This window comes from Solea senegalensis, linkage group LG5 (assembly GCF_019176455.1).
Source record: "Solea senegalensis isolate Sse05_10M linkage group LG5, IFAPA_SoseM_1, whole genome shotgun sequence".
NCBI classification, from domain to species: Eukaryota; Metazoa; Chordata; class Actinopteri; order Pleuronectiformes; family Soleidae; genus Solea; species Solea senegalensis.
In genome coordinates this window covers 6,265,021-6,292,649 of record NC_058025.1, presented here as the reverse complement: position 1 = coordinate 6,292,649, position 27,629 = coordinate 6,265,021, and the positions used below count along the sequence as shown (strand labels likewise).

Below are 27,629 nucleotides of genomic sequence, written 5' to 3'. Positions count from 1 at the left end.
TCAGTGTTGGCTTATCTTCAGAGGGAACATTTGCATGCATCGTACACACGCAGAAAGACAAAAGTTTAACACCCATGGGGTTTTTTGTCTTAAAGAAGGGCAAAAGTATTTCTTCTCTTCGTCCTCTGTTTCTCCTGCAACAGTGACGACAGTAAAAAAAAAAAGGAAGCCTGGTTTGACTTCTGCTTTTCCTGACACTGTGCACCTGTATCAGCAGTGTTTTATCCCCTGATTGTGGAGTGACCACTTTAAACAGTGGGCTCTTTTTTTTGTATTTTACAGCACTTTCTATGCTGTGTGTGTGTGAAGGCAGTGCTGGCGCTGGCTCCTCCTCTTCTGTGCCTTCCCCTCTCACTGTTGAAGAATCTGTTTTTACAGGATGAACGACCCGCAGAGTCCCAACAACAGCACATTCCTGGTGTCATTAAAAAACCAAGTGCTGCACATTTTGAAGACAGATTTGCGGAAGAGATTAATTATGTACGATGAATTATGTAAAATGATGGTAAACATGCAGACCCACCTGCAGGAGAGACACTTCCATCATCCATACGAGGAAATTGTTAAATGGTCTGTATTTACTGTAGATCAGGGGTGTCTAACGTACGGCCAATGGGCCAGAATCGGCCCACCAGAGGGTCCGATCTGGCCCATAGGATGAATTTGTGAAAATTGAATATTGCAGAACAATTGTAGATCCACTGTGATCTGTTAATTGTAATACAAGTTTGTAATGAAATATTTTTCTCTGCTTGGTGGGCGGGGATTAAATTCCACGCACACCCAACTCGTACAGTATACCAGGGCCTTACGCAGTAAACTTAGGCATAATATTGTTTAAAATTGCATTTATTTTTCTCAAGAAAGTTCAGGTTGTTCATAATATGTTTTGTAAAAAACCTTGTTGTTAATAGATTATTATGCTATTATTTGACTGGTCCGGCCCACTTGAGATCAAATAGTGCGGTATGTGGCCCCTTAACTAAAATGAGTTTGACAGCCCTGCTGCAGCTAGCGCTTTTGAGCCTATTCACTCAAACATTACACAGCACAACCTTGTGCGGCACTTTTTCCATCACACGTCTGTCATAGCCATTCGCACGCTGCCGACACACAGTGGGGGAAGTGTGTTGCCCAGACTTGTAGAGGTAGCGGCGCTGGAGACTGAACCATTCACTTTGACAGTTGGAAAAAAAAAAACGGCTCATGAATACATGATACGACGCTGAGCGTTGTACATGTGTTTGACGCGGGTCAAAATCACACATCAGGACAAATGAAAACATGAAATTTGATACAACACTTAAACCTTAAATATAACTTAGCAGAAACTCAGCGACAGAAGCAGCATTTTGGCTCAGGCACGTTGAGTGATGTTTACTTCTGCGTCTTCTTTCAATGAAGCTACTCCCCTCCCCAGGGCTTAATAAAATATTTCTTATTCTGATTGTGATTTATGGGAACAGAATATTTGGTAGACAGTTGGAGCATCATGCTTTTGAAATGGCTGGTTATGACTCAGCACAAATGTGTTGTGAACAGCGAGTTCATCGTTTAAAACATGTAAAACCACAGTGTCGGTGTAAAGCTCAAGGTTGTGACCTTGGTATCAAGCCAGCCCCAGTTACAGAACCAACCTCGAGCTCAAAAGCATCGACTGTATATGCCAAAAATGGACGTAATTCTCACTTACTCATGCTCTAGCTCCATGGTTCTCAAACTGTGGTACATGTTGCACCAGTGGCATGCGAGCTCCCTCTTGTGGTACTTTAGAAAATCAGGAATACTGTTCAACTGTATATGAGTCGCCTCATCTCTCTCTCCATTGTAGTCTAACGTCACTACACCAGTGTGTGAAGCATATGTGAGGAAGAGGAGGGTGATGATTATGGGGAATAAATCTGCCTCCTCGACCTATTTACACCACTGTGTACACAAATGAAGTGCTGAATATTTTCTCAGGTGGTACTTGATATAAAACATTTGTGAAACTCTGATCTATGGGGGCGGGGTCACACCCTGGACCGGTCGTTAGTCCATCACTGGGCAAACACACACACACACAGAGAGAGAGAGACGAAGAACCATTCACTCTCACATTCACACAGTCAGTTTAGAGTGTCCACTTAACTTTTGCTTGTTTTTCAACTGTGGGAGGAAACCGGAGAAAACCCACACACACACACACACGGGGAGAACCCACAAACTACACATGGAAAGTCCCTCGGTTGAATCAAGAGTTGAGCAACGGTACGAGTCACTGCTCTGCCGTGTGACCCTGGACACAGTCTCTGGACACTGGGGTTTCAAAATTGAAGCGTAGGAAGTCGAAAGGACGCAAACTCAATGGTAAAATGAGCTTCTCCTTTTCACGTCATGATACCAGTGTGAGTGACAGCTAGTATCATCTGATAAGCGTCTGGTTGCAAAAACTGACAAGGTGCCGGTCATATATACAGTATATGGCCACACCTCTGAGAAATAACTCATAGAATTTGTTTATATCAAGGCAAAATCAATGCAAATATTATATGCAAACATTTGAAAATGATGTCATTGACAGATTCAATACATACAATACATTTAAAAACAACAAGCAGCTGTGTTATACAGTAGTAATTAAATAAAGAAACAGGCGTAAAAAATACATTTAAAAACAACAAGCAGTTGTGTTATACAGTAGTAATTAAATAAAGAAACAGGCAACTGTGCAGGGGCTGCAACTGTGAAAGACTGATCTCCTCTGAGCTTCAGCTGTGTTTTAGAAACCACAAAGAGCAGCTGATCATGATACAAAGCAGCATTAACACCAACATATTAGGAAGGAACAGAACTTGAAACAAGTATTATAGTGAGGCAAAAAGCCTTGGTTAGAAAACGCTCCATCACATTCGCTAAAACTGCAGCCTTTGTGGTTTCTACTGTTTTTTTAAATTGCAGTTTTGATTTGAGTATAATAAGCTGTTCAGCCCCTGTTTACATTACACTGATATTCCCAAAAAGCACTTCTTATTCCCATGAAGGTGAGAAACGACTGATCTTATCTGCTCAGATTGTATTCAAGGAGTCTCATTTCTGTTCTATGAATATATAGTAGTAGGTTTTCTTCGGGTTATTGTTCGCTTTGGTGTCGTCGAGCCCAGAAAAAAACCCCAAATGACAGTGAAACAGCTATGACAGCAGCCGCTGACAGCGCGACACCTGTGTCACATCAGGGCAGAGGGTCCTTGTCAGGACATACATCATGTGATAAATGTTGGAGATGATAGTTGGACGGAGAGCAGAGGCTGCAGAGGAGAGTGAGTGTGTGAACACAGGACGACACTGACAGCTGACTGCAGGGAGAAGTGACCCCTGGTTACCAGTGAGTGGAAATGCCATTAATAAAACAAAACAAAACAAAACAAGAGCAGTCCGAGAGCACAGCTCTTCTCCAAGGCTTAAAACTTTACGTGCCTATAGCTATGACAGTTTTACATAAACATGACAAAATTCATCCTGAACTGTGAAGATGTCGCTGAGATAAACACATCTCAACTTTTTAGATGGGACTTTCCAAGTTAAATTTAAATCGCCGCCAAATCCCTAATCTGAATCTGATCCTGATGAAACCCAGTATGCTGGTAGAGCGTGTGATCCTGCATACACTTACCAAATTTCAAATTTTATTTCCAAAAAAATGTATTCTCCGTTAAAACGAAACAAAAAAACGGGTTCATGCTTTTGCCTGTGACAGTGTTAGTGAATGGGTGAATCAAGTTAGTCAGATTTGTCTGGTTGAGCTGCACAAGATTGTCAGAAAAGATACTCTGATTGCGATATGATCGGTACAACCAATCATTTCCACACATCATTTTTTTAAAGCGCATTAATATGAATTTTCGATGAACAAACTTCATGTATTCATTCAGTCATATTGAGACTTGGATTATTCTGTGATTAACTTTGCAGCCCCAATGTCTACATTGATAATATAATCACACTTATTCAACTTAAAGTTCCAATGTGTAAAAAGTAGGTCAATTTGGCAAAAAAGAAAGAATATAAATTGAAGATACATTTATGATCATGTTTTTACAGTAGCCCACAGTGGACAAACTAAACTAAACTGTTTTGTGTTTTGACACTAAATCTTTAACACTGTACCTTTAAGTTATGCCGCCCATTAACCTGAATGACTTGTGACCAAAAATAGGAAAATAAGAGCACCCTAAATTCATGCTCAAACAAGTATTAGAACAGTGTCAATTAATATATAATCATTTATAAAATAATATGCAAGTATAGGAGATAAAAAAAAACACACTAGTAGTGTTCATGAAACGAATTAAAGTGTGTTAACAAAAGTCTGTGCTGCGATCAGCAGTAGAAGTATAGATCTGATGACTTAATTAGACGCAGGTGTGTCCAGGTAATCAGCACAATCAGCTTCTGCTGTGAAGGAAAAACTCACACACACACACACACACACACACACACACTGTGCACCACAGAAGCATGAAAAGCGTTCAAACGGAGCCTTAAAGTGGAAACAAGTCTGGTCACGTTTACGCCTTTCAACTCTACAGAGCGCCCCCTACAGTAAGTCCATATTTTTACTCCACCACCGTAAACATCCATCCATCCACCGTCTACTGCTTTATCCTCACTTTTGCAAAAAAAAAAAACAACATGTGTGTGAATTGGTGTGTGTGTGTGTGTGTGTGGAAGCAATTTGTGTTTCTCAATTCTTCCCGAGACCCCCTGAAATTGAAAACTCTGGGGTCGGTGGCCCTGATTCTTGCAAGGCTGGTTTTCCGCTAACAGACAGCAGGGTGCAGTGGAGACAGCCCCCCTATCTCATGTTTAACCCAACATGTCCTACATCGTTGAAATTAAAAGATACAATAATACCACATGATTATGCTTTGGCTCAGTGTGACACTGATATTATCAGCATCAGAGCTGCGGTAACAGTGACATAATATATGTAAAAAAAACAAAAAAACAGCACTGTTCTGTTTTATTTTCTCCTCCTGCTAACAATGTTCATATAAACTTTCATACTCATTTGTACCTGTGTGATATGGTTAGGCTTGTGAAAAGAGAAGACACACACGCATGACACCCTTTCTTTGTTAGTGGGAGAAACTCAATCATCAAATGATACCGAATATCGCCGCGTCATTCTTTCCCCAGAGGAAATCTGTCGAGAATCCCCGTTTGGCTGCTGTATAAACCGAGCACAATAAGTAATATTAATGCATAGTTTCACCGGTTAAATCAAATTGGACTGAACACTAGTGGGAATATAACAAAATCAAATCAAGTGATGAAGCATGGGCTCGCCATAGAGGGACACATTTGTCTTGTTTACAGTCGCACACCTTCTTCCAGTCGCAGGCAGTTCCGTGCTCCACTAAGTTTTGTTGCCTTAGAAAATTAATCACCCGTGCTGCTCGGTGTGGCACTGGTTTGTTTGATGCATACATTGCAGAGTACACTGCAGTTTTGTATTAATGTGCTAAATGTTTTCTCTTGTTAACTAATGAATAATTTGCCTGTGAATTATAATTTGGGCTGGAACAGTGGCCTGTGGGGTCACTGAAACATACGCTCACCCACTTTATTATATCTCATTCTCACTGGTCAAAAAAGCCTGTTTACTCCTGCATTTAAACTGACTGTTTACTTGTTTTAAGTGAGTTGAATCGCCATTTGCTCCCAGGTAAAATTATTCTGCAATACAGGGTTTTTTTTTTGTTTTTTTTTTATCAGCTTCAACTATCATTAGTGGTGACGGGACCACACTAATTTGTTCTTTTTTCCTTTGTGGCAGCAATGCAAATTCCTCTGTAATTTCCAAAACAACCCAAAGACACACATCTTCTGGCCATTTACCAAAATGAAAAGCTATGGCTGTGAATTAGTCGCGACATGACGCACAATTTTGGGCAACTGTCCTCAGACAAAACGTAATTATGCAGGAATTAAGACTGTATGTATGTTTTAAAATAGACGTCCCTAGTGGTATAAATAACAGCAATCTACCACTACACCTTAGGTACGTATGGGTCGTATAACACACAACTCCTTATATGGATATCCTAGGTGTGTGTTGTTGAGTCAAAGTTATGATTCATTTTATATCGCGTTTTGAGTAGCGATATAAAGTAGCAATAATTGTGCAGAGGTCACAAAATAGACCGTTTTTAAGTGAACTTTGAACTGCGATTGCCTGTAGCTTGTGCTGAAAAAAGGCATATAAAACACTTGATATTGCACATTCTTATAGCCTCTGTATATACTTTACGTTTTCACATAATAATGGAAAAAAAGCAGCTGAAATGCTCCGTGTTCTAAGGGTTAAATTTGCTCTCGTCATATTTTATTTTGCAATTTGGGCTGCGATAGTTTGCCAGTTTTAAAATGTGGGCCCCCCCATGTAGAACATTTGGGAAACACTGCAGTAAAAGATACAGATACATTACGCATTAAATACACATTTGATAAGGTGGTTTTAAGGGGGGACAGTGAGCAAGAATGTCTTAGTTGTTTTGGGGGGATTTCAGAGGGAGGGGGGCAGCAATGATGAAGGCCCTGTCCTCCCAGGTTTGATATTTGGCGTGGGGGTTAGCAGGGCGGTTGGTGAGGTGAGGTGAGGAGGTTTGTGTCAGCAGAGCATAGGTTGTGGGTGAGTGTGTGGGGGACAAAAATGTGCAAACCCTTTTCATCTTAAGAAAAGTGAGACAAATGTTAAGTGTTTTTTGTGTGTGTGTTGTAGAACCCCTGCAAGAGGGCTCTTGTGTTCGTTGAACTATAGTTCCAATGCACAACCATTATTATCCCACTTTCAGGACAGAGAGGCTGTGCGAGTCAATAACCCTCCACTGAAATCAATAAGACACCACGTCTGAAGAATGTGGGGGTGAATCCTTCCCCCGCTCCGCGACAAAACCCTCATCAAAGTCAGACCACTGCCATATTTTGTACAGCATGCAAAGATATCATTGATTGTAATTGTTAATATGCGCCGTGTGAAATGTATTCTGTGCTCTTGACCCACAGCTGAGCTAATTAACTTATTACAGAGCAGAGGGCAGCACAGAATCCTGTGTCCTGGGGTCCCTCCTGGAATTAGGTTTAAAATTCCTTAGTTAGACCTTCTAACTCTCTGCGCTAAGCCTCTCACCTCTCAGCTCATTGTGCCCAACATCCAATTAAATCCAGAAAGCTCCATCCTCTGCTGGGGGAAAAAAAGGACCAGTGCAACAGCCGTGCTCAGCATGCTGTTGAACAGTTTGACATTTTCCTGTTGTCTTCATAATAATTACCATTATTTACTCAAACACCATAGTCTTTGTTTTTGGCCTGGAGTCTGACTGTATCCGTATACTCGTGTTTGTTTGGACCAGATTGGAGTTTTGTATGTGTGTGGTTGTATACCTGTGTGTAATTATATGACTTTGTTTATATGCTTCATTATTCTGTGTGGAGTTTCTCATCAGTTTAGCCGTGGCCCAGACTAAGATTGTCTTTGTGTGGGTCAGCAACGCGAGCTGTTGTTTACAGCTCACTTAACAGCCTCCCTATTTGTAGTCAGCACTTTTCTAACAAGTTTGAATTAAACAACGGTGAATAATTCACAGGAGATTGTTCTCGTTTTTTGTTGGTATGTTTATTTATTTATTCATGTACGCACAAGCTGGTAAAAAGCAGATTATTGATACAACATTGTTCTGCTTGACCTGTGCATCAGAATAAGGAGGAAAGGTGATTTTGGATGCTGGTGCCAGATGTTTCAGAAACTGCTGATCTGATGGGATTTTAGACATAACTGTCTCTAGGGTTTAGACCTGGACCGCACTTTAAACACTGTGCATTTCCGCATGCTAATTCAGGGCCGTGTTTCTTAAAACATGATTTTGCACTTGTATTCTTTGAGTGCTGAGTTGTACGCGTGTGGGGACCAACTGACTACCTCGTTTCAAGCAGGATTCCTTGGTCATTATCTTCTTTGTTGTCTCTTTTAACCAAAAAAGGAGCACACCACCAATTGGACCAGGAAGTGTGGTGCTACAGGGAGCATGTCCAGTGAGCATGTATGGTCCAAGTGGACTCAAACTGGAGGTGTGCTTGTGTTCATCTACGTAGGGTCTTCACAGACACCCTCGGAAATAGACAAATGGCAACATTTATATCACGCAACCCAAGCTAACCCATGCAGACCGACCTCTGCAGACATGCAAGGTTGGTCTGTATTGCCCAAACCATGTAGATACATCCAATCCATCCATGTTCTACCACTTTATCCACCACATGAGGCTCAGGGCGTGAGGTAGAGTCAATCCCAGCTGACACATGGGCACAGGCAGGGCACACCCTGGACAGGTCGCCAGTCCATTGCATGGCCAACATACAGAGGAACCACAGTTCACTCTCACAGTCACACCTATGGCCAATTTAGAGTGTCCAATTCACCTAATCCCCATTCTACATGTCTTTGGATGTGCAAACTCTAGACAGACAGGCCCTTGGTCGATTCAGGAGCTTATAGATGAAAGTAAGGTAAACGAAAATATCCAGTGTGCGGCAGTGCTTGAGAAGAATGGTTTAAAAGGATAGAAAAGCAGCAGTAACTCACAGCAATAACTAAAAAAAGGTATGCAGGAGTGTTACTCACAGCACGTGGAACCTTGAAGCTACAGCAGCAGAAGACCACACCAGGTGACACCATTAGGGTGTCCTGTGTACATTTTAAAGTGGCTAGTGAGTTTCAATATGCTGCACAGAGACAACTAGAAGAGCTAAACAGCTTGTGTACCGCAGCTATTGTAGACGCTGCTTAGAATTACACTGGAGAAAGTTCAACATGGAGGCAGATGCTCACAAACAACACAAGTATTTTGTTTGTTCACGAAAATTCAAAACTCATTTGGACCCTGCTTCCCACCTGAATTCTCACACACAAATATTTAACTTTCTCTCATCATTTCATCGTCAGCGTGATCATTATTATTATTATTACAGTGGAGGTAAAATCCACTTTATTCTTGAGAACAGAGGACTTTATGAACTCTACGGGTCTTTCCCTCTCTGATGACGTCCACACATCTCCTGCTCAGGAAGGCGTAGGGAGATGATGTCGAAGCTCCCGCACACGCACTCTTCTACTTCCCCTCTGGAAACCGTGCTGCGACACAGAGTACTGAGCTAATGACTGATGAGTCCTTTGACACGGAAATGCTTGACATGCTCCTCAGGGTCCGGACTAAAGACTTCTCTAACAAGCTCTTGCACGTTCACCGAGGGCCGCATTAAATCCAAACTTTGGCACCTTTCCTAATTACTGAGAACATACCCGGAGCCAAGAACCTCCTGCTAACCTGAGCTGAACTCCACTCTGCAGTGCTCGAGTCCCTTGAGTATGGGATGATATATGAAATGCAGAATTCAAATTAGGCTGACGAAGAGCAATTACGGGGGTAGTAGGATCCTTTACTCTTAAGGAGAAAACCATCAAAATCCAGCTACAGCATACATGAATGTTGTAACCACATCCCCCACCTTTCTCTTTGTCTTTTAAATATTCCTTTCTATTTTTGCAATGCGTTTTTTTTTTCCTCACCAGAACACAGGTCTTATAGGTAGCTCCCTCCATCTGTCTCCTATCTGGTATTTTACCCCTCCGCTTCGTTCTCATTTGTTTCCCTCGATTCCCTTCCGCCTCTCTCCCTGTGCGTGCCTCATACGTGTGAAGAATGGATGGTTATTTTCACTACGCTGCTATCAGTGGGGTCTAATTTATGATGCTCACCGAGTAGCGAGGCCTATTTAAGGCCTATTTACAGTCAAGCGGCAGGATCACCGAACGCAGTGGCGGTGCCTTAACTGTTGGGAACATCAACCAAATGTTACGAGAGCACTTTCTCTCTGCCCACAAGGCAGTTGTGAGTAAACAACATGGGACAGTTTGATGCGCCGGTGTTTATTTATGTGTTACGTTACCCAGATTAATTGTCACACTGTGCTGCACGCACATGTAAAACACATCTGCGCGTATTCGTGTCGGTTTATTTTGCTGCCAAAAGGTACCAAAGAGAGAAAAACACATCTGCCTGCATTTATTGACAATGATTGTTCTGTGGATTCTCATCCATCTCTGTGTTCATTCAGTCAGTCAATATGCATTGTTTGCTTAAGCAGCAAGGTGGGTTGAAGATGCTAAGAGATGTTGATTGTACTTTTGATGGTCTGGGTTAGTATTCTGAGCAGGAGCTGCACATATTTGCTGGATTAAGTGAATCTCCAGCACGTCCGTCCAAAGACGTAGTCGTTGTCCTTTTATTGCATCTTTATCTGTCACAATCAGCTCGAGGAATCAACTTGTCTCCTCGCCCTCTGAAAGCTTTATACGTCTCATATCATTAGCTTATCAACCCCATCCTCTTCACATTATAGTAGGAGATATGTGCCGAGAACCCCTCATTGTAATGCACTTGGAAAATCAATTATAACTCGGTAACACAATCATACACATTTCCCCACTCATCTCCACTTCTTTGCCTCCTCGCTCATGCTCTTGCTTATCATTCAGTTTGTGTGTAAGCACGACGTCAGAGCCATCAAGTGGGCTTTGTGTCTTCTGTTCTCGCCCCAGGACATCTCCAAATTCAATCTCAGCTCTCCAATCACAAGTAGTAAAAACCCATCCGTCGCTGCCGCCTCAAAAAAAGAAGGAGGGGGGAAAAAAACGAAAAAACACTTCAGTCCTTCTTGGTCAGATAAATCTTAGTAGCTCATCCTTCTCCTATTTTCTTTTCATCCTGGACCCCCCAGTGGCCCACATTAGAGTCTGCAGATGGCCAGGGGAGATTAAGGAGCTGCAATCCATCAATGTTATGTAGCCTGAACCACTGGACAACCGCCCTGTTAACCTCTCCTCCAGCTGGACTGTACTACCCCGCGACTGGTCAGCTTCAGCCAAGCTTGGCCCACTTTATTAAAACTTTGGCTCCACTTTTGTGTCCTCATGCCGAGACCCCGAAATCAGTTCGCCTTCTGATTCCTCACTGTAATTACAGCTAAACTGAGCCGCTCCTACTTGACGGGTTTGTCTAATTGACTCAAATGCCACCTTTGAGGTTTGATGTTTGCTACTGGTGCATATAAAAACAAGAAATTATCCAAGCATTTTTCTGTCAGTGGTTTCGCCGTTTCACGAGACTGAGCATGCAGCGCTCGCAGACATTTGCAATGGAATGTTTATACTCGACCCTCAGAGAATGCAAGGATAGACACATTTAGTTTGATAAAACAATTATGTGTGTGTGTGTTTTTCTGGAATAAAAGTCAAGTATTGCTCCAAACATTTAAAAACAAAGTGGGGAAAGTTTCTCCCTGGAGGTCTGTGCATGTACCTACATCTGTTGAACTCAGAACACCGTGTTTGTTTGCCAGAGCGACTGCCACGTTTAACCTTGATACGTGTAAACAAAAGCCTTGTGTAGAGCAAGTCAACTCTCTCCTCAGCGATGAACTCGCGATATTCTACTTCAGCTCTTCTTCAGCGGCAGTGACTTTTGTTTTATCTGACGCATCTGAAAACACAAAAACATTCATTTAGAGGCTTTTATCCCCACCCCAACACGTGGTGTGCTCTCTGCATCCACATTTTAAAGATTGATAAGGGGCAATGTACCATTTGGAAACAGTGCAGCGTCTCTAGCAGACCCTTTTCCCTTGAAATAAATGGTTCTCTTCTTGTTTCAGGCTGTCTGATAGACATAGTGTGAGATTGGTTCTGTTGAATAAGAGATGAATCTCCCTGTGTGTCACCATGTGGCTGCGACCTCTGAAATATCATTATCTACAGGTTGGGGAGGTTAACTTCACTAATATAGCCTGAATACAAGAGAGGGGCACCTCAAGTGAACATGTTTCTGCTTTATTATTGGTATATCTCAAGGAAAAGTGTGATTTCTTTCTCTTTTTTTTCCCCCTGCCACTATGCCGTATATCAGAACACCCAAACACACCATTAGTTTTGCACAAATTTGACGTACAGCCTAAGGGGTAATTGCAATGTTTCATTTTGAAATTACGCAGTAAAAAAGTATGGGGAGTTAATCTTGTACTTGAAGTGCAGTGTGGAGCTTTGCCAAGTCCTTGAGCTTCACATGTTTTCAGCAGATGATCCAGATTTTAGTGCCGTTTTCCTGCTGACCAGCATTTGCATCAATGTGCTTTCTCGTCACTATTTTCATAAGGACCTTGGTTAGCTTTACATTTTTTAAAGAAACATGTAAATGCATTCACCTCATTACAAACTCAGATAGCAAGAAATGTTGGAATTAATATAATTAGGATTAAAGTCAAATATTCCGACAATCACGTCATAATGTTACCTGGAGCTGCAGTCATCTCTCCCGTGATGTACTGTTGGCAGGAGAAGTATAGAAGATATTGAAGAGTGTCCTTCAGTGCTCAAGTCTAACATTTGCAATGAACTCCCTGACGGCTGGAGATGCAGGGATTATTGTTTTATTTGTTGATCATACTGCAGCTGAGCCCGCGGTAAATTGTGGGAAAGATTGGTGATGTTGAGTCAGAGAGGAGATTTTTGCCCACCTGGTTTTGCTTGAATAGTAACAGTGCTTTCACGGAAATGGATATGTCCACAGATGGTGTTCATGCGACTTCTTGTTTTCAAGAGATTGTGACATTGAAAGAGTTAACCTGCTAAAAAAGGCAATGCCAGTGGTTGCGTTGTATTTTTGTTTTTCCAACCGTGTGTAAAAAGAAAATCTTAACAACACAAATAAATCATACACTTATTCCTATTTTGTATCTTTGTTTCTTCACTTCCTCATTCAGTCTTTAAGTATAACAATCTAGGACTTCCTCTCGGGATTAGGAAATGGTATTATCTGTTAGATATTGTTGTCCGTATGTATTTGTTGCCATGCCAAAGATACCATCAATATCTGGGATAAGTAGAATTTGGTGCCGAACCAAAAATCGGTTGTTACTGGTGTAAGTTGACATACTATAAAAATAATCTTGGAGACATTATTTGAAGGTCAAAGTCCTACATTGTGTTGCTTCAGTGGTGAGTAAACATTTATATGGTGCTAATAAATGGAAACAAAAAGATAAAATAAGAAAATATTGAGCACTGTTCCAAGCTGTAAGGAGTAAAGTTTGGTAAAAAAAAACATTCATGGCTAACAGCTATAATAATGACCAGAAGATGCCAGAAATATGAAGAAGAAACTAGCATGTTCACCCATTTGGTCCAAAAGCTAAAAAAATGCCTGTTTGCATTTAAGAAGATTTCACGCCTGGGAGGGAATGCCAATCAAAGACATGCCCTCCAGTCTAAAACCTGTTTTTTGACCAGTAGAAACGAAGTACGAGTCACTGAGTTGTCTTTCTTTGTCAACTCTTTCAGGAATGCTCACAGCTGCACCAAAAGGATTCCACTGCCCAGATGCCGAGAAGAACTGCAACCCCTGTCTCGATGCGGCCAAAGCCTGCAACCTCAACAACAGCTGCAAGAAGCAGCGCTCCTCCTACATCGCCACCTGCAGCAAGGAGGATCCCAACAAGGGCGAAACCTGCAGCAAGAAGCGCTGCCACAAAGTGCTGAGAATGTTCCTGGACCGCGTGCCCACCGAGTTCAGCCACCGCCTGCTCTTCTGCCCCTGCCAGACCGAGGGCTGCGCTGAGCGTCGCAGGCAGACGATCGTGCCCGATTGCTCCTACAAAGAAAAGGAGAAACCAAACTGTCTGGAGCTACGGAGGGTCTGCCGCCAGGACTTGCTCTGCAGGTGAAGTAAACGGAGAGTTTGAGTATGCGTGTAGTTTGAGCGGTGGCATGGAAGACATTCATCTTATGTCTATTCATGTGAGTTTTGTTGCTTGGATTGGCAGGCTTTTGTGCTGTGTACCTGAACTTCTGCCAAACACCTCTGAAGATTCTTCATCTTCTTCCCTTCATGATAAATGAGAGAAGGAAATTGAATCCCTGAGTTGGAAGAGAGTTCTCGTGTTTGATGGCAATTTCCCTGCTCCTGTGGTGTCATAAAGTTTTTATTTCTCTGCTGTAACTTTGCCAGCAAAGTAATTAGAGTTTCAGGGAAGCTGTGGCTATTAGACGCAGGATGAAGATGTGAGGCTAAGTTGAAGAGACAACGCTCAATTAAGCCGAACAAAACATTAGTGGATCACTTTGGCTGCATGGGGCCTCTATTGGATTCAAGCGGCCACATTCAATTCACACCTACCCAGCCGTGACATGTTTCCTTGTGTTAGCGCTGCTGAGAGCAGGTGAAACACAGCGGCTGCACTGTCAGCCCGTTGAGCTGTCAAGACCTTTTTACTCTCAGAATCATGTCTGGCCCTGGACAGGGTCCACGTCTGACCACTTTGAGACAATATCCCCCACATTCATTAGTCTAATAGCATACAAATGTGACACATTTGAATAATTCCGAGCATTTAAAACCTCATTTATGAGCCTAATGGTGTTCGACCAAGTGTTAGACCCTTGGAAGCTAAAAATAAGACTCATGATGTGAGACTTATCATAAGGCTATGTGTTTTTGGGCTACTTTTTCATTTCCCAGTGTAACAGATGATTAGGCAGCGGGTGCAATTTAGTGACAATCTAAGATGGATCTTTAAGTGTATTTTTTTTTTTCTATTTTTCTACGTTTTTTCTTTCTGTGGATAGACACCATGAAACAGAGGCGGGGTGAAAGAATCAGGTAGAGAAACACTGCAAAGATCAGGTATATTTTTGGCTGAAGTTTCCTCTGTTTTCAGGTGCTGTTACGCAGACTTTCACTTACACATGATAAACTTTGTCATAATTTCATCTTCAATTGTCGGCTGGTCCATGTTTCAAAGAGTCTGATGGTACAGGTCTGTTGTTAGTGTGAAACAGGCTGTGGGTTTTAGGGTTAGAACTGTGTTTACGTTTGAGTTAGGTGCAAGTATTTGAATGAATACTTAACCTATTTGCATTTAGCTTTGTATTACTAGAATAGGGGTAGTATTTTTGAAATATTGTGCTTCTCAACCTCAGTTTCCCCTGAGTTGAGAAATATCGTCATTCCTTTCTTTGTTACGTGCCCACCAGTGACACTTGTTCCTGTTAGCGTAACTATTAGCAAAGATGGCGGACACTGTTTACATTCTGGGAATGAGGTCCCGTCCCCCTACGAGTGGGTCTAAAAATTGCGGAATTAGCGTTGCAGTTTCAAGCCTCGGATCAAGGCTTGTACCAAGTGTCACTGGTGGGCACGTAAAAAAAAAAAAAAAGAATGAAGATATTTCTCGATTCAGGGGAAACAGGTTTGGAAGCTAATTTTTCCAAAAATTCTACATCTATTCTAGTAACACAAAGCTAAATGCAAATCGGTGAATTATTCCTTTAAAGCCCACATAGACCGGAAGCTCCAATTAACGCTGCGTTTGTGTGTGTGTATCTGCGTCATTACCTTGTTTATGAAACCCTAAAGTTTCAGAACAAACAGTTCAGCCACTGCTGAGAAAATAGTGTTGTATTGTTTTCCTGGGCTCTGCGAAGCGGATCGGCACTTCCTTAATTTGATGTCGTCATCAAAAATCCTCACCACTCCTCTCACCACCGTAGCGCCTCCCGGTGCGGGCACTAGTCCGGGCACATCCGGTTGTCTACATTCAACCGCAGAAGAAGAAGAACTACTGTTGTTGTAGCTGCTGAGATGCAGAGCATCCACCGTGCCAGAGGGGGAGCTGTGTATCTGAGAGCTGGCCTATCTATTACGTCACTTCCAGGTACCTGGCCAATCACAGGACAGTGGGAAAGCTCTCGTTGACTGGCCAATCACAACACAGTCCACATTCTAGGGGTGTGGTTTTGGTCTGAAACAGCACGGCCGACGAGAGCGTCAGTGAGGAGATATTTTGATCGGCTCCTTTGCAGCGATTCGGAGGTTTTTAATCATGAAAACAAGTTAATATATGTAAGTAGACCTCCATAACTAACATAGATGTGTGATACAAGGATTCTATGTCACCTTTAACTGTGATGCATAAGGTTAGAGTTACAAGCATGTTAAGACTGTTGTACAAGAATATGTGTGATTACTAGGATTTGTTGTCTCTTTAGCACCTTCTTTGGCATAAACATTGACCTTGTCAGGACCACTAGTCCTCATGGAGACCAAAACCTGGTCCTAATGAGGCAGAACCTCGCGTCTAAGGAACTGGTTTAGGTTAGGGTTAGTCATTAACTGGTTATGAATAAAGTCAAGGATAAAGCTTTGTTTAGGCTGTCCAAATGAATGGAAGTCAGGGCTAAAACGATAGCTGAGTGAAACTGTGTGTGTGTGTGTGTGTGTGTACATATATATATATATATAAACATGTGTAATGGGTCATGTGGATAAATTTAGATTCAAACCTATATTTCAGAGGATATTTTGACTTTGTGAGGACATTTTGACTGGTTCTCAAAACTTTAAAGGGCTTTTTGTGGGTTAACACTGGTGCTTGCAGGAATGCATTATGTCTATGATCAGGTTGAAATAAATCACTGTCTTCTTGGGCCTCATCTAACTCTTCTGCCCACTGAGGGAGTGAATGATCACACAGCTCCGCTCATATTATAGACAACCACAAAGACATAAAACACTGAAAGTAAAATGTCTGACATACACACTTTAAAAACACTCTATCAGCCAAAGGTCAAATAGCGTCTTGTGGCACAAACAAGAAACTCTCTCTCTCTCTTTATTTCTTAAGTTTGATTCATGTTTCCCCCTCTTGCAGCTGGACAAGCATATGTGTGTGTGTGGGGTACTTGATATCTATGTGAGGACATTTTGACCATTTTCAACTTTAAAGGGCTTTTCGGGTTAAGATCTGGTCTATGATGTGTCCTCACTAAGATATAAACATAAAAACAAGTTTGTGTATGTGTGTATTTATATTGGTATTTTCTAGATATAAATACTGACTTTGTCAGGACCATTCGTCCTCATCGAGACCAAAACCTGGTCCTAATGAGGCAGAACCTCGTTTCTGAGGAGCTGGCTAATATTTGAATTGTGGTTAGATTAAAGTTATGGTTGAACCTGAGTGAGAGGGAGATGGATGAATCAAAACTCTACTCATGCTGTTGTTAGCCAGACAAAATAAGAAATCAATAAATGTCAGCATTGTGGTGGTGGCTACAAATGAATGTACACATTTATGCTGATTAATGTAAAAAATATTGTGAAAATACACCGTTATTAGACAAAAATCCCAATATACTGCCCAGCCCTACAGTGGAGAGATGAACGGTTGAACAGCCAGATGGTTCCTGATGATCAATCAACTCGTATCTTGTGCACCACAATGAATAATATATATAATGTGTTGCACTATATAAATCATAGTCACACACGAGTGTGAAAAACACTCCTTTGCTTGTGCTCTATTTTGAATAACAAACCAATATCATTTGTCTCTGTACGCAGGACAAAACAATTCAAATCAGACTCACTAACAATGCCGAGCGGTGACTCGTACTTCTTTGGTATGTCACATTTATCCTGTTTGCACGGAGGTGAGCAGCCTCTGAAGCTGAGCATTGTGGTAAAAAAAAAAAAGCCAATTCCTTCCCACCAACACTAAATCCAACCACTGTGCTGCTAAAGTAGGGAAACTATTGCCTCTCCTCCGATTTATGGTTGCCTTGATAATTACCTGCTTGCCTGCACTGTGTAATCTGTTTTCAGGCTGAGTTGCTTTCTTTGACCTTTAGGCCCTCAGGTGTCTGCTGTGCTCCTCCTGATGAAATAGAACGTTAAAGCTTATTATCTGTGGCTTTGTAATGCCCCACTGAGGGCAACAGCTCGATGAGCGCATGCCCTTATACAGAATGGACACACGCTGGCCTGCACACAACACACCGAAAACCATTAAGCAGCCACGCACATTTACAAACACTGCCCCTGTGAGCTTCAATGCGACTCTAATAATCCACTGTTTGAGTGTTTCCTGATTGCTGCATCCTCCCACAGTGAGTAAGGGCCACCATGCAAGCGAATGACACTACAACTTAATTAAATTGAGATGTGTGCTGGACTGAGAGTGTTCTGGTAAAAATTTGTCTGCCCTTGAGGCATCTGTAGTCAACACGGTCGCTGCGACCATGTGAGCTATCCTTGTCTTTATGTCCTTCGTGCTGCACAATACCAAGGAGACAGCAGGAACGCAGGTTATTGTTTATTTGTTCTATCTGATAATTGATGAAATATTGCCATAAGCAGCACATTCTGTTCCTAATGTGCTTTGCACCTTCAGTATGTTACGCAGCAAATTGAATTTGAACTCATTTGTCACGCTAATGGAGATAAAGTCCACAAATTAGGGGTTTATTTTGAGCAAAACTGGTGATAAACACAAATGAAAAAAAAAATTTCTTCCTAAGCCTTTTGAACACAAGGTTAAGTACAACAAACCGAGAATGGGAAACTACTCTTCAATTTTCCACTCTCTGAGATGAAAAATCAACAAGTGGCCTTTATACTCTGGAGATGCCTGGATTAGGTTCCATTCAGACCTGATATTAACATCCGTCCTAATAGAGCCAACTGCATATGGACTGTTCATTCAGACGGGATTAACATGTGTAATGGATGTGTCTTCTGTGAAATCAACAAGCACTGAGGAGAGATAATGAGACATCGTGAGAGGGAGGAGAGAGAGAGAGGCCTGGTCACAGAATCAATGCAGGCTGCAAAGCTACTGCAGCGGATTGGAGGTCAGTGTTTGGGTCACACAGACTCTCTTGGCCATCTCAAACATGAGCTTAGCTCCCTGCAACACACTCTGATCAAGAGTAGGTCAGGGGCTCCACAAAAATAAATAAACGGCCAACGGATTTAAAAATGTATACCCAACAATGTATTTATTTTCACCCTTCGAATACCAGCAGTTTCTTGCCATGCACTGTAAAAATCCTCAATTATTTGCACCTTGAGCACATCGGATGCCAGCTTGGCTGTGATTTCGCCTTTGGAAACTGTTCAGATTGTTCCAAGTGGAGTCCAGAGCTCAATCAATTAAAAATACATATTTGAAAGGTTTTCAAAAACATGATTTTTGGCTTGGGCTTTGGTGGCATATTGCACTGGAAGATTTCATTCTCTTTTAAGTCTCTGCGGAGGCATATGTTGACATGCTCAGGAGATCTAGGGACTGTAGTTGGACAAAGAACAACCATTCCTTACACCTGGTTGTACTTCAGCTGCATTTGTTGTATTATTTTCTTTCATAATCCTGCACAAACAGACACAAACGGATCCCTGTGTCCACCTCTCTCCTTTCGACTTCACACTGTGTTCTCACCATTCTTCCAATGGATACAACACCTATTCATTTGGGACTGCACGGCCCACGCAATGACAATAGTCTATATTTGGATGTGCTGATTTTAGGGGTAGTGTAGAGGGAGCATGTGTGTGTGTTCATGCATGTACCCAAGGAGAGTAACTTCTTATTCCTATTTCCATGTCACTTCAAACAGCGCAAGCCCAATGAAGCCAAACCTAAAGGGCATTGAGTTGTATACATGCATCGTATCGATTCTCTGTGAAATCAATGCAACATTTCTATCGTTGATTTATATCCTCTGGTCTCCAGGCTCATTGGATGCTCCTTGATTGAGTTCTTTAGCCACTGGTTTTCAAAGTGGGGAGCTGAGAGACAATCAATCAGTTTACACACAACCTGGCCCAGTTTAGGGGATGTACTGTACCAGGACACTTTATTTGCTTATATAAAAAAAAAAAACAGACTACACTCTGTCACAGACATACACACTCTGGTCCCCCATGAGGACTACTGGTCCGGAAAAATTCAGTGTTTTACCAGAAATGTAGCTAACAAAAACAGATATACACACACAAACTTGTTTTTGTCTCGTAGTGATCGACATAAATAATTCCCTCGCCCCCTACCCTAACCTTACCCCAACTAAGTGCCTAACCCTAACCTATACCCTCAGGTCTTAACCCTGAAAAAACACTTAAAATTTTTTGGGCCCAGACAAATGTCCCCACAAGGTCAAAATGTCCTTACAAAGATTAGTTATATACAGTATATATAAATTTTTTACTCATCCACTTGGGCGGTCTTGTGTCTCCTCCAAGCTCAGGTCCTCTACCAGAGGCTTAGGAGCATGAGGGTTCTGTGCTGTATCTTGGCTGTTTCTAGGACCGCCCTTTCCTGGACAGAGGTCTCAGATGTTGTTCCTGGAATCTGTTTGGGAGTTACAGCTCCGGGTGTTGCTGTCACCACTGGGACCACAGTTGCCTTTACTCCCCACATCTTCTTCTCTACAGCTCCTCTCTCAGCCCTTGCTATTTCTCAAGCTCCTCATGTTCCTTCCTCTTGACGTTGCTGTGACTTGAGTGCCACATCTATCACTACTCTTCTTCTACTTAATTGACAACCACTATGTCCGGTTGATTAGCCACCACCAGTTTGTCTGTCTGGATGTGGAAGTCCCATAGGATCTGAGCCACTGTCGTTCTCAGCCACCTTTACAGGCATCTTCCATTTTTGATCCTGGTACCTCCAATCCATACTTGGCACAGATGTTCCTGTACACAGTTCCATGTAGGAACTTGCTGTGAACTGCTGTGATGTGCTGCACCGTCTCACAGGCATCTTTACAAGGTATACACCTTGGCCCCTGCCAGTGTGATATCAGTTTCCAGGCCAAGCACTCACGAAATATCGGCATATTGGATATCTGCAAAATATCCAATACCTTGCATTGCTAACAACTGGTCATCTGTGTGTATTTGTACACACATATTTATTCCCATAAGGGTATTTAACCAACGCCTTATTCCCCTATCCCAGAGCAACCAAACCTTAACCTAAACATTAAAAATAAAGTCCAAAACTAAACATAAAAGACAAGACATCGCTGCACAAAACAGCAAAACAGATCTACGCTATTGAAGCATGTAACCCTGTCTTTAATCAGAGTCAGAAAGGACTTTCTGCCTTATTAGGGCTGGGATTTGGTCTCCATGAGGACAACTGGTCCTGAAAAAAGTGTCAAAGATGCACTTAAACAAACCCTATACCTCTCACCCTGAAACCAAATCCTCCCCCTTAAAAAGTCCATTGACGTTATAAACCAAGTTGTTCATTTCGAGAATTTATCCTCACCAACTAATAAAGACATTTATATAAACAAACACAAAAGGCCCTTACTCAACATCCAGCTCTGTCGTAGGTAAGAAATCGCACCTTCATTAATGAGGAACAGAACAGAGAGAATGAGTGGCCTTGCCTTTATTAGCCTGAAGCAGCTTTAATAGACAAAGCTTTAAAAAAAAAGGGAAAAAAAAAGAACGTCTTTGCTGTTGCACTTCTGTCACAAGTTTTTCTCACATTCTTTCTCACTCTATAATTCTAACGTTAATTCTTCTCTTCATACGGTCACTTATCTATGATGTGCTGCAACTTTAATTAGCAACCTGGACGCCGATAAGAAAAGAAGCCTCGTGGAAATAGATTATGTGAGAGAGTAAATTCATAATGTGTTTGTACAAAATGCAAATGCAAAGGTAGACAACTATTTGAGATCCGTACAATCAGCTTAACCCTTGCTTATAACGTGGATTCATTTGCCCTCCTTATCTTATTTCTTCTTTTGCTATTTAATGGAGCGTAAAATTGAGATAATTTTACCCAATTTCTCCCAGTTGAGAGCAGTGAGAATGAACCAGACTGTTAAACCAAAGCTGAGAAACACTAAAATGCTTTGTAGAAGGGCTGCACAGAGTATACTGTGATATCCAAAACTGCTTGAACTTGATAAATGTGGATTATTCCTCAGGCTTGTTGTGTTTGTCCAAGAATGAACAGTGAAGGGAGTAGTAATGGGACAATAAACAATATTATTGCTCATCTTGATAACACTAACAATACGTCAAACACATTTTTTAATGAGTTACAGGTTTTTTTTTGTTTTTTTAATGTGCCACACTGGGGAGCTGCATCTTATCTTGCCTTGTGACTTCGTAAAGTGTTAGTGAAGTGTTATTAGTTATTTTGTCATTAAAATATGAAAAAACTTTATTGAATTTTGGCTTCATGTATATATATATATATATATATATATATTTTAAGTAAGTAGAGACAAAGGAGGAGAGGGGATCTATGACATGGGCTGATTCTGCCACTTCAATGAGACGCGGTATCAGTGTGAATTGTCCTTTCTGACTGGGTGAAGCTCCGATTCTGCAAGCAAAGCATGTGTGGACTGGTGACCTTTTCCCTCATACATAGTACAGTTTTCTGCAAGTGTGCGACTTTAATCAGGCCGTAGCTTTTTAGAGACGTGCTCAGCTTGCCGCGGCTACGCATGAGAGCAACAAACGGGGGTGAGAGGCGAGGAAGAGGAGTCGTGAGAGGGATGTGGCGGGGAAAGAAAAATATAGGGAGTTGTGCGTTCAATTCCAATGCATGGATTAGCATATGCCCATTTACTTTCCCAAACGGTAATCTCCAAGGGAACACGGTGTAGCGGAAAACTGCAGTCATTACCGACTGGGCCTCATCCTTTCAATTGTACCGTATGTATTATTAATGCACACATTATCAATAGAATGGTCGATATGTGGTTTTGAATGTGTCAGTAAAGGCCACTCTTCATCACTCTCACTCTGAACTCCTCTTTGTACTTAAGGAGGCTAAGTGAAGGCTGCAGCGTGTGCCTTCTTTTCAATGTTTCATACAGAACTGTTTGATATGTGACTAATGGCTATATAATTACTTGTAATAAGTGTTTTGCCACCTTTTGCCAACTCTTCTCTTTCAGGGACATTTTGTCTGAGGTAACGGCTGTTTTGTCTTGCTCAGAGACTATTTAGGGAATTCAGATAACCTTGAATAATCTACTCCACCAAGCAGACAGTGCTGGTTTTTGTGTGATGCAGCATTCATCCCAGTGACATAACATTCAGTAGGGGGCTTGCACTGTCACTTTCCCCAAAACTCAAATTTGAAAGAATATTATGTGCCATGCCATAGACTTTCGGATGCTTGTGTTGTCTATTTTCTGGTCGTATTTTTCTGGTGGGCCAAGTGAGCATTCAAATTGATGTGAGGTCGAGCTGCTCTCATGCAATAATTACTTCGCACACTCTGATGTGTTTCTCTGCTGTTTATTATGGACTAGAATTAAGGTTTGAGTTTTGAAGTGAAAACACAAGGAAATGTCCACCAAAAGTTCTACTGCTCAGAAAACCCAGATATCTGCTGCTGGTCTGATAGTATAGCTCTCAGTGCATGTTTTCAGATGAAGGTCATGGACATCAAACGGAGGCAGAATAACAACAACAAAAAACACCCAAAAGTTACTCACTGCAGCTTTAAAGGTGCAAATAGTTTCTATCACATCATCGGCAGAGCTTTTAGATTTATTGACCTGTCAAACCCAATGAGCAACTCATTTTCAATAAAGCAACAAATCTGACAACTTTTTTTTTTTAGATAAAAACCTGAGCTATTTTCTGTTGGGAATAGTCACAGGCACACACAACTTTGTCTGTCTGAGGGACAGAATAGTAGAGTAAGAATAGTGAGAGGCAAAAGCTACTTTCGCTCACACTTTACAACCTTGTCCAAAGGAGCTGAACGTGTGAGAACAAATGTCCATTTCAGTTGAATTAGACATTGTATGGATTTTACCCTGGGAACAAAGTCAGTGCACAAACAGATGAAAGAGCTTCGCTTGGCAGAAATACGATACAATGACATCGTGAATATGCTAATTATATTGTGGTTGCACAAAGTTCCATCCTCAAGTCCGGTCACACCAGGATTTGACCTGGTCCTGTTGCCTTTTCAACGTAATAAAGCAAAGGTGAGGTTGAGTCACCAGACTTGTTTTTTTTTTTTTTGTCTCAATTCTCTGCTGAGTAAGCAGGCGAAAGGTGGCGTCACATGACAGCAAGGCTAAACTGCCTTGTGTTTTGACTGGACGCCATCTGCCTGCATTGCCCTTTCAGAGTATTGACCAGGAATTCTAATGAGTACAGTGCTGCCAAAAAAGGCAGGACTCCAGTAATGTCCAGCAATGAGGGGAAAATAGCTGTGGGTAAAATGGTTGCTCATCCCTAACCGGGTCAACGCAAAGACCGTCTTCGGGGTCAGCGGCTGAAATTAAGGTTGTTATAGTCTACTGAATAACAGTAGTTTTTTTTTTCCATGCCACTACACTCACAATGTTGAATTTGTACTTCAGAAGGAGTTTTAGCAACAAGGAAAGTGAAAAAACGTTGAAAAGGTTGTGCCGGAAAAAAATCATTCAACCTTGGAGGAAGTGCATGACAGAGAGATTACGTTGTATCCCAAGATACAATAAGGTGATTGATTAAGTCGCTTGATCCTGAGGACCTGGATCACAGGCGTGCGCGGCGTCTGAGACGCAGGTATCCCCGCAGCGAAGGTCCCAGAATAAAGTTGACACATCGATACATACTTTTTCCTTCATGCGTGGCCCTAATACTCCGTCGTACACCTTATCATTTGTCTTTTATCGTAAAAAGGTTATCAAGTACATCTGCACAAACTGGAAACAGAGTAATAGTAGTCATACACCAGCTCTGCCTACCAACATTTGTTTACTTTGCCATTTCACATGGATCAACAGAAGGACACTCAAGGCTGTTGCATATTTTCCCTATGAGGAGACAAGAGGAGAGGAGAGGAGAGATAAGGTCGGAGGAACTCAACAGGCACAAAAAGAAAGGGCGAGGAGGGGGGGGAAAGGCGATGTCAGGCAAAAGAGAGGAAAACATCTTTTGTTTTTCTCATTTGCTTCATGTAACTGCCATTATGTCGGCAGCCTTGTGTGATGCTTATTGTTATGCTCTGTGTAGATGAGCAATAGATACGGTTTTTCAAAGCCTCCCTCGACTGAAGACTATGGGGGAAGAGATAAGAGTGAAGAGCTGTAATTTCGTATTTAACTGAAATGATCAACCGTAGAACTCATATTTGTCGACGGAGCGGAGAGGGGAAGTCTCTAAACCAGATAGGACTCTCAATAGACTGTGGTTTTAATGTAGAAAGGAAGCTCTTAGGAGTTTGGAGTCTGATAACCACCCCGCCCCCACCGCCTCTCCCTCTACATGAGAAAATGGTTTCCATGACTGGCACTCATCTGATTTGAGTCGCATTGTTTGTCATGGGCATCAAGTGATAGGAATAAGAATCCATATAAAAAGCCATTAGTTTTCTATTACTGCCAAGCTGGATGGACAGGCACTCAGTGCTCAGCCAAATCACTGTGTTTAAAGTGTCAGGTTGGATGAAAGAAGTCTACCTCAGTGGGGGCTCCCGTGCCACTTCCCTGGGGGCTGAGTGGCTGAAATGACCATAAAACTCTGTTGAGCTAGACAGCCTGTAATTTTCAGCAGCGAGTGGCGTTTCGCCGAGGTATAATGGAAAGCTCTTGGAAGCCATGAAATGTGCTGCATCCTGGTTTTGGAACACCATTGTCTGAACACTCAGGACACCTCTCTAAACTTTAAATTACTGTTTTTAAACCATCATTGTCTGAAGATAAAAAAAAGGCCTCTAAAAAGAAACGCTCTTTCGTTGTGGCCTTTGCCCTCCCTTCAGAAATCAGATATTTTTGTGCCCGTGAAAGAAAATAAGAGACCCTCCCCCACAAAGAAATAGAAAACACGCTTCTAAAGGTTGTTTGTACATGTATGAATGCGATAGATTTGTTCTCCCTCCTCTCTTTTGATCTCCCTTAGCGTGATTGTGAGCACAGCTACCCTCTTTCATTGTGAACAGGATGAGGACGGATGAGAGAGGCTCGTCGCCGCGTGTACGCGTCTTGTCGTGCTTTGGTAACATCAGACATTTATGTATTGACGTCTGAGCATGCGGCATGTGTTCTTCATGTGTGCGTCTTTATCTGCCGCTGCAGACGTGATAAAGCAGCAGGAATACGGAATGTGCCATTTTCTGATGCGGGGCATTTATAGTGTTCGCAGCATGTCCTGTCAGGAGGTTCTCCTGCTGGTTTGATAGGAGGGTGAATGGAGATGGGGTTGGAGTAATGAAGTGAGTCCGAGTGGGATTTTCTGCTGGAGGCCCAAGCTAATCACACTACACTGGCTGCACACACACACACACACACTCATATATGTGCAGATTGTTACCTCATCTTCCTATATTGCCTCTTAGCCATATTCACAGAGTTTAAATGCAACATAACAGTAAGCATGTTGGTTTCAAACTCACAACAGTCAGTTTCTGACACAAAGCATATGCCTCTTATAGAATATAGAATAATATGTTCCAAGCAGCACCATCACTGAGTCTCCTGGAGGACAGATAAGCATGTAAACAGAGGCTCAGTGCATCTCATCACCACATACTTTAACTACTGCAATGCGTATTTAAAGACAAAGCAATATGAACATTTCTGTGACAATAACATCCTACGTGTTTAATTATGAATTTCTTGAGGCCAGAGAGTACAATGGATTAAGATAATCTATGTCCTCCGAATGTCAAAGGAAGAGCCTCGGAAGGATTGAGTCACATGTCTGTCAGTGTGAAAACACAGTATATGCATGATGAGCATCCTGTTTTTAAGTTTTGAAAAAAAAAGAACCCTTCTGTTTATAAGGTGTTACATTTGTGGTGTTTTAACATGAGGTGGTTATTATCACATCCACTTTTATATAGACTTGTCTGAAGGAAGCCATCATCAGGTTAAGACACATTTTCTTTTTTTGTAAATTGCATTTCCTGAACTGAGTAAAGTGGCAAAAGGCACCGCAGCTTGCTGTCAAAGTGAAAACGTCTGACTTTGACACCAAGGTGAAACAGTGGTGAACAGGAGACCCTGCTGTAAGTGACATCTTCAGCTTGTGCGCTTAATGTGAGATTTTAATGAGATTCGCACATTGCCTGTTACATATAAAGGTACAGTTTAGCTTTAGCAGTTCAGCTTGCTGAGCTTGAGCTCATGAACACTGAAAACAACGTTTAACAGCTATTGTGACAAAGTTAAGTTAGAAAAAAAGAACTACATTCAAAGTTTTTGCAGGTATAGAAGGTGGTTGGACACAAGCTGACTGAAACATGCACAAATCTGATATTAACATCCATCCTGAGAGATTCAATTGCATGTGGATCGTACGTAAAACTGTTCACATCACATCACATCATTAAAATGTGTCCTGGATGTGACTCCTTTGATTGCTGGAGATCAAATCTGGCTTCCTCCACCCAGAATTCAAATACATGCTGACGCCATGCCTGTTAAAAAGAACATTTTCAACAAATCTGACAATACAAATGTGTCAGCTGTCAGTGTGATTGCTGGTGTGTGTGTGTGTGTGTGTGTGCGTGTGACCGAAAGAGAGCGAGAGAGACATGAAAGAGGCTCAGTGAAAGAAAGCTCTGTACTCCCTCTGCTGTAACATGAAATAAGATTTGAACCATTACAAAATGAAATCATACAGCAATCAGAGTTCATTTTGTGCGCATGGTTGCAGATTAGTGTGAAATACCATGAAACTGTAAATGGTGATGTCCTCACATGTGTCCTCAGACCA

The 27,629-nt window shown here is 41.9% G+C and overlaps 1 protein-coding gene across 1 annotated transcript in view; it reads left to right on the top strand.

The window, feature by feature from the left end:
* The window catches only part of LOC122770138 (GDNF family receptor alpha-2-like), an 81,932-nt gene that overhangs the window by 26,324 nt on the left and 27,979 nt on the right, over positions 1-27,629 (top strand). The window contains exon 4 of the mRNA XM_044027141.1: positions 13,433-13,811. Within this exon, the coding sequence (XP_043883076.1) occupies positions 13,433-13,811 (379 nt within the window). The remainder of the gene's footprint in view (positions 1-13,432; positions 13,812-27,629) is intronic.